The sequence below is a fragment of the Stegastes partitus genome, unplaced genomic scaffold (assembly GCF_000690725.1).
Source record: "Stegastes partitus isolate 25-593 unplaced genomic scaffold, Stegastes_partitus-1.0.2 Scaffold444, whole genome shotgun sequence".
NCBI lineage: Eukaryota > Metazoa > Chordata > Actinopteri > Pomacentridae > Stegastes > Stegastes partitus.
Window position 1 is genome coordinate 85,974 of NW_007578175.1, and position 12,991 is coordinate 98,964.

Consider the following 12,991-nt stretch of genomic DNA (forward strand, 5'->3'; position numbering starts at 1 on the left):
TGTACATGTGCACAGCTTGCACGTGCATGTGAATGTTTGTCTTCAATAAGGATTGTGTAGCTGTGTGTGATTGTGAGTGCATACGTGTGTGCATGTATTTGCATGTTTGTGTGTACATGAATGCACACGCACACACTTATTGGGGGTATTGGTGCGGGTGATGAAGTGTTCATGATAGTGTGCACACGCAAACAGAGCAGAATTACAATTAAACTGAACTCATTCAGCAGCTCCCAGATCTCCATACATTTTCTCTCACATCCCTCTTCATCTGTCTTATCTCGGCTGTGCATCATTTTTAAGTTTCTTGATGACTCACATCCTCCCGTGTGTCGCAGGACTTGTACTTTACTATTTGTCAAGTGGCTCCATGTATTCCACCAGTGCAGGATTTTCATCACTGTCTGTAAATAAAGTGTCTCATTTAAGCTCTTGAAACAACTCTGGTGAAAAATATGCAGCAGGCCTGCAGCAGGGGTTGTCCGTTAGGTTCAGCCAAAGGCCAGTTTTTCAGCAGTGTTCGTTGGGGTGCTCGGAGCAGGTTAACAGGTGCAGTGGAGACGCAGCTGGCCTGTATGTTATAACTTCCCTTGTTTGTTTGAATATTATATCTTTTAACTTGTTCAAAAATAAAGGAACTATTTGGCCCAACTCTGATGTAAGTCACGGACTGGGTGGTAGTCCAGCTTCCATCTGTACATACTGTAACTGGGAGATATGGACAGATCTGATATCATCAGTCAGTTGGACTGAATGCTACAAACGGCTAAAATCGAAGCTAGTACCTACTATTCCAGATTTCAAAAAAGTGTTTGTCTGAAGAGTGTGCAAGCCTGTCATCGATTAAAACCCCCAAAACGCATCTCTGTGTGTCAAAGTTGTATCTTTCGAATGTATTTATTTTTTCAGTGAAAATGATCCCTTCCCTTAAAATGGCTTAAGTGTAATCGTGCACCATTGCGTCCTTTAGACGGTGCAGATCTACTAAATCCTCGGACTTCCATCTCCACCCACCTCTCCAACGCTCATTGCTGCTCAAGCACCCCAGCTCACCTACTACTCTGCTTAAACACTGTAAAACTACTCGACACTACACAAAGGCAGATTGTAATATTGGAGCAATTCTGCAGTAAATGTACCTAATCCTGATTCTGACGGAGAACAATGATACGGAAAGCTCCACTCTACAGGGATTGTTCTTTAAGGCCATTTCACGCTGTCCGATTGTCCGCAAGTGTCAGCAAGGGTCCATGCGACATAAATTAAGGCATAAAGGGGTTTTGATTTGTTTATGCCCAATCCCAGTGGAAAGTTCCAATATCTCCAGAAATCTCATGCTATGCCTGTCCACTGTACTCGGCATTTACAAGAACCCCATGTGTTTTTCTGTGTACAATAATATGGGTAATGTTTCCCTCTGTATAGCAGACCAATGTGTATCTATTGTTGTATGAATAGAATTGCGTGCACATTCACTGTCTAAGTTTAAATTGGTCTGTGCACATTGATGTGGAAAGCATGATTTGTCACACGTCTTTATGGACACGGAAAGCACGACTTGGCCTTTACACTGCAGTTTCAAGGTATAAATACTCAGCCATGGTGCTAACTGCTGTTTTTGCTAATAAAGTTCCATATATATATATAAACAAACAAACAAACAAACAAACACCATTACGACATGCTAAAAAGGTTGAAAACTTGATTTTCACCAGAGGAGGTCTTTGAAAGATATTCAGAGAAATTTGCATGTATCTTACCCTCAGTGGACTACCATTGATTTAGTATTACATGTCTATACAGTTGGAGCAGTCACATGAGGAATTCAAAAAGAAACTAGTCAAAGTCAAAGCAGGAGGGGCTCAAAAACTCTGACTTTCAGTCAAACATAGACAAGTTTCCGTTTGCCCATTCAACCATGCTCACACAGTATGGAGGAGTCTATACTTGGACATTTTAAGTATTTTGAAATGGTGCAACTTGCTTCAAACTGGAGGTGAGTTTATATGCAACACTAATCCTTGCATTTTTTGTGTTAACCACATGCCACACTCTGACAGTTATCTGTTCTGGTAAGCTACTGTAACATGACTCATGGTATTCCAATGAGAAATGGCAAATATAGCAGTGATAATGTCAACAGAGACTACATAAAGTTAGCTCTACAGGTAGCGAGACATGAAGCAAATGTGTCCCATCAACAGAAGAAGCAAAACAGGATTAAAAGAAGAAGCTCCTTTCACACAAGTAATGTCAGCACCTAAAAAAAGCAATATGGTAAATTGCACAGGTGCAATCTGTCTGAATACTGCATTTGTAACTGTATGAAAATTGAGTTTATAAAGGCAAAGCATTCACAAGAAGGTCATGTCAGTATTATGTATCAGTCCCCTGAGATCATGAAAAGATGTCTCTGCTGTTTGATATTTTTTCCAACAGAAAATTATAAGCATAAAAACTTGACGTCCATCCAAAGCCACACACTGAAATGCATATCTGATGATCACCAAAGCACTGATCACAGAGCTCAACAAATATTTGTACAATACACTAAACAGCTATGATCAGGTAATGACACCATGAGATGTCTCACGTTAAAACAGATCTTTTGTCCTCCTTGGGCTGCAAGGTGGCGCAGTTGGTAGCACTGCTGCCTCGCAGCAAGAAGGTCGCTGGTTCGTGTCCCATGCGTGGTGTTTGAATGTTCTCTCCATGCAGCGGGGGTTCTCTCCGGGTTCTCTGGCTTCCTCCAACAAGTCCAAAAACATGCTGAGGTTAATTGGTGATTCTAAATTGTCCGTAGGTGTGAATGTGAATGTGCATGGTTGTCTGTCTCTAAGTGTAGCCCTGTGATAGACTGGTGACCTGTCCAGGTGTCCCCTGCCTTCGCCCTAAGCCAGCTGGGATAGGCTCCAGCCCCCCCTCCCCCGTGACCCTTGTGAGGATTAAGTGGTGTATAGATAATGGGTGGATGGATGGGTTCTGTACAAATCTTTCCTCCACCTTCCAACTAATGGCTAATTATTCAATATGAGCTAACCAGGAGCTATGATGTTTGAAGGAAACATGCTGTTTGTCTTTCAGATATATCAAAATAATTCATGTTTTTTTTTGTCAAAAAAATGAAAACTGCGCTAACCATACTCCTGCACTTTCAAAACTGCACTGATGCTGGGAGGCGCAGCAGTGCTTTTAAATTTTAAAAAATGAACTGAGACAAACTTTCAAAAAACTATCAAGGCTCAATAAGCAAATACATTTGAATTTAATAAATAAGACAAAGGTTTACACAACAGACTATTGCCAGGGTCAGGTCATGATGGCAGCAGCGTAAGCAGGGTATTCCAGACATCCTTCCACCCAGTTTTCCACTTCCTCCTTGGGAATCCCCAGGCATTCGCAGGTCAGATGTGATATGCAATCCCTCCAGGGAGTTCTAGGTCTACCCCAGGGTCTTCCTCAATTTGGGCATGACAAGAAAACCTTTAAAGGAAGGCACAAAGGAGGAATTCTGATCAGATACCTGAACCACCTCAGCTGACTCCGACAAAAAGAAGCAGCAGCTCTTCTTCAGACTCCCTCTGTGCGTCTGAGCTCTTCAACCTATCTGCAAGGCTGAGCCCAACCACGGAGGAGCTTATTTGGGCTGCTTGTATCTGCAACCTGATTCTTTCTGTCACTACCAAAGGCTCATAACCAAAGGTAGGGCTGGAACAAGAACCCAGTGGTGAATGAAGAGCTTTGCCTTGGAACAGTGCCTATTTTATTGCTGATGTTACACCAATCCGTCTGTCTGTCACTCATGAACAAGATACTGAGACACTAAAACTCCTTCACTTTGGGTAATACCTTAGCCCAAACAATTCACTGAGAGTAATTCAATGGCAGAGCAGAGAACCAAGGCCTCAGATTTGTAGGTGCTGACATGCATCCTGACTCGGTTTGCACCATTTCCATTTAGCTTAAATATTTTTGCAAGTTCAAACAAGTACCATTACAAAAGATTAACAAGGTTTTACACAATATTTAATACAAATACTTGGTAGCAATGTTGCCTCGCAGCTAGAAGGTCGCTGGTTTGCATCCCGGTGTGGACACCCGGGATCTTTCTAAGTGGAGTTTGCATGTTCTCCCCATGCAGTGTGGGTTCTCTCTGGGTTCTCTGGCTTCCTCCCACAAGTCCAAAAACATGTTGAGGTTAATTGGTGATTCTAATTTGTCCGTAGGTGTGAATGTGAATGTGCTTGGTTGTCTGTCTCTGAGTGTGGCCCTGCGATGGACTGGCGACCTGTCCGGTTGATCGCTCCCATGTTGTGGCATTACAGTGTTACAGATTTTAGCAAACTGCCAAAAGTCAGGAAATCCATGAACATATCTAAATCCTATCCAGACTCAAAATGCAAACAACTCAGGGTCACGACAACCATGATTGTACGGCAACAATTTGAGCATTAACTATGGGTAATGTCTTCAGGAAAGTCTCTAGATAAGTAAGCTCATAAGAAGGGCACAATAATGTTAAAAAGTCCACACCAGAGTCCTCCTGCACTTGACAAATTGACAGTGGGACAGCCCTGAGCCCTCACAAACTTAGCAGAAACATACTTCACTCTAAGTGTGGAGATTGGGTTTGGGCCAGTGATGAAGTCCACCTGAGTAGACTGGGATCAGGATTCCATAAACCAGATCTATAGCAAAATCTTACCTTCTTCACCTGGCCTGCCAACTAAACCTGTTCTTCTGTGAAGTGTTCTTTGTTTCACATCCATGCACTTCACACACTCCATGCCTCCCATACAGACAATGCATACAGTACACACCTGCTCTTTGATATGCTCTATTTGTTTTTTATATATGTAATTTTAAAATTTTAAATTTTTTTAAAGAACTGTGCGTGGTATCCTTCCATTGTCCTGCACATTTGAGCCTAGGTGCAACAAAACTAGGGCTGTCCAGAAAATGTTTTGTTGAGTTTTCTATTCCTGAGTTAGAAACATTATAAGAATTTGCTGCCAATGTCAGTTGCAATACTTGATGTACTTTTTGTGTTACTATAATTTAAAAATTTCAGTGTTTAAGATTTGGTGCTTGCGTTAAGAAGTTGTTTTCCTTAAAGTACTAGATTTGGGAGGCTGCATAGTTCAAGGAGCTTTGGCTATTGTTTGTGGTTAGGATCAGTTGTCACATGGGTTTGGGTTGCGTGGTTTGTTCAGTTGTGTAGATTGTCTTCTAGGGCTGGAGACAGTTTTTGAAATTTAGGGTCATGGAGACAGTGTTGATTGTGGTGCACATGTTAGAAATTGAGTTTTTTCAACAAAGGATGAACATTTCCCAGTTGCTTGTACATGTTGTAAGTAACTCCACGAAGACCTGAGATCAGTAAGTTAGTTTAAGTTAGCGTTATAGCTTAAATTTTAATTGCATTTCTGCAATCAGTTATACCCACCTTTGTCAGTTTTGTTCTGTATCCATTGGAGGATTTTTGAATAGTTACACAAAAAATGCTACTTTTAAAACTTGTTGAACATTATGATGATGGTGATTGAGGGAGAAAATGGTAAAAATAAAAAATTAAAGGGGTGTCAGAGCCTGCTTTAGTTGGAAATGGTGTTTTGCTGTCCGTATTGCAGAGCACAGGTGACAATGCAAGTAAAACGCTATTGGTTTAATGATATTGAGGAATTAAATTTGTGTTTTAGCTAGTTTTATCATAAACCTATTACTCATTTGATAAGTTTAGTAGACCTAATTTCAGTACCACAGTTTAATTTGACCCATTAAACAGCCCAAGCATATGGCATAGATAAACAGTATGGGACAGTTCTAAAGTGCTTGTGAAAATGCATACAAATTTCAGTTTCCTTGCTGTGCTGCAAAGCAGGAGAACCTGCTATTTCTTTCAGTACACTGTGAATTCTCTTTTTGGAGGATTCTTACTGATAACCCTAATGTTCTTTGACACAGTAAGCTGGTTCCTGGATAAATAAACACTCTACTATGCCTTTATGTTATGAACATACATTTTAAATATCCTAATAAATGTGAATTTCTGAACATTAATAAACAAATTAGTTTTCATTTATGGTGGATGACTCTCAAATTCAAAAAGCTTTGGAATTTTTCCAAAAGTGACTCAGAATACATGATGTGAATGATAAGGTTTTCACAAAGCATGATTTTTTTCCCCTCCGCTTACTGTTAGCAGCAACCACAACAGAGATTCTGTCTCTCTAAAGCTACCTAAGGTTTCTGTGTGCACTTTGACTTTTCTTTGACTATGTTTTCTGTCACAGTTGGTCATCTTTTGTGCTAGTAATACATAAGAGTTTCATGTCTATCAAAGACATGGGAAGGCTCCAGTTACCACCTACTTCTGTCTGTGCACGGAGTGAACAAGACTTTAATCTCTGAAACATTAGATACCTACAATAACCACTTTGTTAGTTAGTCTTTTTTTTCCCCTTTTTTTAAACTTGGGCGCCACACATTTTTTGGTCTGTTTGCTTCTATCCAGCCTATAGTATCATTTTTGTAATGTTTCAAAATGGTATACATTCAAGTATAAATCGATTGGCATAAATTTTCGACAGCACATTTTAAAGCAAACCTGCCTGCAGACACCTGCCCAAACCAGAAGTTTGACAGAATCTGATCAGTTCTGTGTCTGAAGTCCTCATCATGCACAACACTGTATTTGCAGGTCTGCATTTGCATGTTCTCTGCCTCTCCTGTTGGTGTCCTCCAGTTGAGGAATCAGTAATGGGTCCCAGATTAACCTGCCTGGAGACCAGCCTCATGATAACTAGGCCAATTGAAAAATGAAATGTAAATCAATAGACAACTGTTTCATGTATGCAGAGTGTGTTATCCATGATCCGTCGTGCAGCAAGGTGAACTGTAATAGGTCATAGCCTTGAAGCATGCCAAGAAAGAGTTAAATTTGAAAATACGTGGACAGTATTCGGAGTGATAATGTTGCATCTTACAAATAGCAAGTCTCCAGATAGGTTGTACCACAGATTTTTGACAGTTTCCTCGTCATTTTTTATATTGACATGACTCTTCCTTCATCAGACTGGATAACAGCATTTGTCTTTGCTTATGATTTACTATAGGAAAAAAACATTCTTCCACAACTATTTATATTCCTGAACATGTTTAGGATAAGACATAGGTGACACGTGCATCATTCTATCTGCACCGTAACTTGCTTCAGCTGTCGATGGCATTTGCTAGTTTGGAAAAAAAAAAAAAAAGCAATCTGCATTTTGTATACCAAAATAGGCTGAAATTATCCTTGAGTGCCTTAGTTGTATTTACCTTTTCATGAATAGATGTTTTCACCTTTAAATGCTTTTCAACATTTATTCATGGTCAATTTAATTAGACTTGATTTGACAAGAATTGTCAAGAAAGGCTCCTTCGTGGCAAAGTGAAAATAGATTTCTACAAAGTAATGTCAATTACCTAAAAATATAAAACGTAAAATAAGTGATTGAATGAATATTAACCCCATTCAAATTAACATGTAGTAGATGCACTTTTGACTGCAATTACAGTATTGCCGTTGTGTGAATAGGTTGCAATCAGCTTTGCACATCTGGACACTGCAATTTTTCCCCATTCTTCTTTGCAAAACTGCTTCAACTCTGTCAGGTTGCACGAGGATTGTGAGTGAACAGTCCTTTTCCATTCTAGCCACAAACTCTGAATTGCATTGAGGTCTGGGTTCTGACTTCACCAGTCCAAAACATTAATTAGTTGTCCTGAAACCAATTTCTGTTTAGCTTTGGCTCTGTGCTTTGGGTCATTTTCTTGGTGAGAAACAAACATTTTACCCACTACCACTACAAGTATGACCTGCTACTGAGAAGCATTCCCACATCATGATGCTGCCACCACCATGCTTCGTTGTGGGAACTGTGTGTTTGTGATGATGTGCAGTGGTTGGCATCTGAGAAAAGATCCACTTTTGTCTCATTAGACCAAAGAATCTTCTTCCAGTTGACTTTAGAGTCTCCTACATGGCTTCCTGCGAACTGTAGTTGAGATTCAATATGAGCTTTTTTCAACAGTTGCGTTCTATTTGCAAATTTCCCATACACTTTTTACTGGTGACGAACAGACAATAGTAGTTTCCCATCTCAGCTGCTGAAGCTTGGAAGAATCATAGGTGTCTTGGTGGCCTCCCTCACTAGTCTCTTTCTTGAACGATCACTCAGTTTTAAAGTGCCATACCATACCATATTCCTTCCATTTCCTAATGATGGATTCACTGTACTTCAAGGGATATTCAGTGACTTAGATATTTTCTTGCATCCGTCCTTGACTTGTGCTTTTCAATAACCTTTTCATGGAGTTGCCTCAGTATTCTTCTGTCTTCATGCTGTAGTTATAGCCAGGAGAGCTGATTCACAGTGAATATGTTCCAGATACAGGAATCTTCATACTCCAATCTCTTGAGACAGATTCACCGCACTCAGCTGATGTCCATTTTACTAACTGTCTGATTTCAAGGACCAACTTCTTGCACCTGTGTTGAATTTGGTGAATCACTTTAAAAGGTTGCGCATTTTGTAGAAATCTGTTTTCATTTCTTGTAAATTCTTGTCAAAAAAAACAAACCAAAATCAAAATTATATGGACCATGATTCAATGTTGAAAAGCAATAAAAAGTTAATAATTTTTATGGGCACTGTATATTGATTTATATCCCCTGTATCTTCAAACTTCAAAAAGTCATCAGTATTGATTATTTTGCAGAAAACAAAGTTGTTCTATGATGCAATGACTCAAGACCTCCTGGATCTTGTTTTCTGTGCCTTTCCATCATATGCATGCTTCATTACATGTAACTTGGAAAATAAAATTCTCTGTTGTCTTTATTTTTTTTTTAGTTTGCTTTTAGTGGAATGCAGACATTTAATCTCTAATTACTGCTGAATGTAATGTGAAAACAATTGATAACTGTGATACACAACACCCCCAGGGCCCTGAGACAAATAATGTCCTATATCAACACACATTCTTGCAATACTTCACGGGTATGACATGCTGCTGTTTGCTAATTGGACAATGAATTTTAAGAGATAATTTTCTGTATTCTCTGCAGTTTTTCAATACAAATAATAGACTTGAGTTGACAAGTTGGAGATAATTAGACATGATATCTCTGAAGTGTTTTTTCAGTTTATGATTTTACATTTGTGTGACGAACCACATAAACATACTGCTGTGTATACAATATGTGTTGTTTTTTTTCTTCATAAAATTAAAAAATATTTACACTGCAAAAATATGGCGTCCTGATTGACTGCTGTTTTGAAGATTATTATTTTGGCTGTATGTATGATTCGCTCTTCAGGTAACCACATGATTGGCTTGCAGTTTTGCCTAACAGAGAATTGCCTTCATTACTGACATAGTGGGTAGTGCCTTAACACGTATCACACTGTGAACAACCCTCTTTTTATCCTAACAACTTACTCCAGAAATCAAGGTCTTGAAGTAGAAGCTGTGTGTAAATTAGAGGTAAAGGAAGTGGCCAATCAGTGCTATTGTGGTCTGTTTTCCCCAGTGATTAGCATTTTGTTAGCAAACCCCTGTAATGTACGCCACATGTGTCTGTTGGGCATAAACATTATTTTTCAATATTGTGAAAATTTTCCAAACATGACTTGTAAATAAACAGTGCTGAAATGTACATTAGATTAAATCATTGCGGTTACAAATTGACTATATAGTGTTTTGCACATAACAGTTCAATAATAGCATTTTAAAAGAGGACATGAGAGTTTTCTCAGCATTTAATTTCTGACCTGTGGTGAGTTGTAATTATTCAATTTACTCTAATATGAACCCAGCATCAAATTACCAAATTACATATAATTGAAAAGGAAGTTATGAACATCAAAGTCATTTGATTTTTAATCATCTGTTGATACAAACTATTGTTACAGACAATGTGGTGCATTGGTGTCATACTTCAGTTTCTAAGCAGTCAGAGCCTGATTATTCAAATTTTTGACAGAAAAAATAAAGATGCATATATTTACTCCCAGTAAGCAAGATGTAGTAGATGGTTTTGCATGACTAAAGCAAACACTGACATTGTTCTGTGGCTTTTTATGAAGGATGGTAAGTAGGCTTTTATTAAAGACAGTGTTCCATAACTGTGGATAACCTAATGATTCATAAAAATGTTACTTCTTACATGTAAAGTATGTGTGTAGTGTATACATGTGAGATTTTGAACGCATCCCGGCAAATAATTTGCACAGTCTGTACAACTGTCTCACTTAAATAACATTGCAAATACTTTTATTACTTTATGGAAGCTTTGTTTTGCTAAACTGCCTTTTGATTTGTTTTGCAACACTTGCCTTTTGAAAATCTTTTATCCTACTTTAACTTTTGTACTTGTCAGTGTCACTGATTCTGATACAGTAACTAAATGTGGGTCACAATCAAAGCTCTTTGTTACCCTTGAAGTGACTTCTATACTTATTTGTGATATTTGTTGGTATCATCTTGAAATATTTTTTGAGACCTACATTTCAGCTATTTTGACAGGTGACAAAAAGCTGTCAAACATTTATTTAAACAGTTAGTGTTCTCTATTGACACTAATGCATAACTGTACAAAGCAACATCTACAGCAACCTATTTCAAGTCATGCATCACACTGTTGTTTCTGGGGAAAAAAAAAAGATACAGAAAAAAGAAATAGAAAATGGAACTTGTTTCCTCCATAATGTTAATTGAGAGATCTGTGCCTGAGTTGAGTATGGTTTTTGTTCACCTGTTGATAAAATAATAAGTGCAAAGGTGTGTAAGCAGTTCTAAATGTGTCCCATGCTATGTTAAATGTTGTCCTATTTGAAAGACGAAATTCACCCAAATCTTTTCTCTTCACCACTATTTCATGACCACATTTTCTCCTCTCAGTTAGCGAGCTAATCACTCCTCTTAGAAACGCTCTACTTTTTTCATCTGCTTGGTGAGCGCATCCATTCGTTCGCGGGGGTGGCGAGCATCATCCCATTTAATAAAGGTGGCACGCAGCCTGAGATTTACTCCCATGTGGCGAGGACATTTAAAGGTCGTTTCGAAATCACACACTCGTCCCGTCTTTGCTGACTGATGAGACGCGATTAGACCACGATGCTGGACTGTTTGATTGCCCACCGCACGCTGCGCACCCCTCCGCCGGGCCGCGGTGGGATCGGCTGGAATAACCTTGGTGTGAGCCAGTTGAGCGGCTGGAGAGCAGAGCGAGAGGCTGAACGGTGCGGCGTCGGAAGATCGGCGACTGCTGGCGTGAACATGGCGGAGACCGTACGCTCGCTCTTCGAATACCGGGACCCACACTGCCTGGACAGCGACGGAGAGGGCATCAAACCGACACCGCCGCTCCGGGGGTGAGCAAAACCGTTAACTGTGACACATTTAGTAGCGGAGAACTGCTCCGTGTTGGTGTTTTGCTGCCCAATGACAGCGAGACTCGGGTGGGTGTGTGCGCGCATGTATGTGTGAGGGTGTTTTTGATGGAGGTAAAGTTATAACGACACGTTATTTGTCAAGTTCGTCAACGAGCGAATGTCAAATTGAACGAAATTCAGCCATAAAGTCGCTTGTTTTATCTCCTGCTGTCATGGTGTTTTTTTTTTTTTTTCCTTTTTCGTGAACGTTAATTCCACCTTACAAAGCAGCGCCCAAAGAGGTGTGCGCGCGCGTGCACGAGGAGTTCGTGTCTGTTGTGTCTGACAGTGAAATTACCTCTCGGTTGTGTTATTGAGTGACAAGGTGAGGAAAATAACAACAACAACGGGGGGAAAAAAACTCATCAAAATCCCACAATTTCAGCACAACATGACATGTAGCTCACACTTGTTACTTTTTCAGGTATGACTGATAACAAGATGCTGCGACTCACTAAGTGTAAATAGAGAAAAAAAGTTTTCAGGATTGTGATGCAGTTTCACAAAGTTGTACAAAATGTTGGATTTAACATGCTGTCAAAGCTGCCTTGTGTATGTGTGTGTCTGCAAGTGCGGGCCCGCGCTCGTGTGTAGTGTGCGCGTTCATGTGTGTGTGTGATTGTGTGAGAGAAAGGCACACACACAGGGAGGGGAGAGAGCGTGAGAGAGAAAGGAGCAGCTCTGTGTGTGTGTGTGTGTGTGTGTGTGTGTGAGAGAGAGAGAGAGGGAGGGAGGGGGAGTGGTGTGTGTGCATATGTGTGTGTGTGTGTGTGTACTAGTGCAGAGGAAGGAGGAGGGAGTGTGTGTGTGTGTGTGAGGGATGGGAGGGGGAGAGAGTGTGTGCGTGACAGAGTGTGTATGTGCGTGTCTGTGTGTGTGTGTGTGTGTGAGAGACAGATGAGGAGAGGGAGGGGGAGCACAGTGTGTGCAAGGAGTGTGTGACAAAGAGAACAGGAGTGTGTGTGTGTGTGTGTAGAAGTGAGTGAGTGTGTGTAGTTCTGTGAGTTTGTGTGTGGTTGAGAGAATGAGTAAGTGTGTGTGTGTGTCTGTGTGTGTGTGTGTGTGTTGGGAAGACAGGGTGTGTTTGAGAGAAGGGAAAATGTGTTTTAAATGTGTTTTTCACAGAGTGTGTGCGCATGTTATTGTTTGTGTGTGTGTGTATGTGGGAGACAGAGAGAAATAGAAAAACTAGTTTGTGTGTGTGTGTGTGTAAAAAGAGAGTGGGGAATAAAGGTGTGTTTACTGTGAGGGAGAAAGAGACAGAAAGGATTGTGAGAGACTGTGAAGGACATGTGTGCGTGTGTGTGTGTGTGTGTGTGTACGTGAGAAGGAGCATATAAAAAGTGTATGTGTGTGTTTTGTGTGTTGCTGTGTGTGTGTGAGAGAGAGAGAGACAGAGATAGAGGGGAAGTGTGTTAGAGGCACAGAGAAGGGGAGGGGAGAGTGTGTTTGCGCATATGTGTGTGTTGGGAGAGTGGGGGAGGGAATGTGAGTGTGTGTGTGTGTGTGTG

At 40.3% G+C, this 12,991-nt stretch overlaps 1 protein-coding gene across 4 annotated transcripts in view; it reads left to right on the top strand.

The window, feature by feature from the left end:
- Positions 1–11,271: 11,271 nt before the first annotated feature.
- The window catches only part of LOC103360484 (serine/arginine repetitive matrix protein 1), a 19,949-nt gene continuing 18,229 nt past the window's right edge, over positions 11,272–12,991 (top strand). For all 4 annotated transcript variants that reach the window (XM_008286252.1, XM_008286255.1, XM_008286253.1 and 1 more), the window contains exon 1: positions 11,272–11,420. In XM_008286252.1, coding sequence (XP_008284474.1) covers positions 11,326–11,420 — 95 coding nt within the window. In that variant the 5' untranslated portion in view covers positions 11,272–11,325. The remainder of the gene's footprint in view (positions 11,421–12,991) is intronic.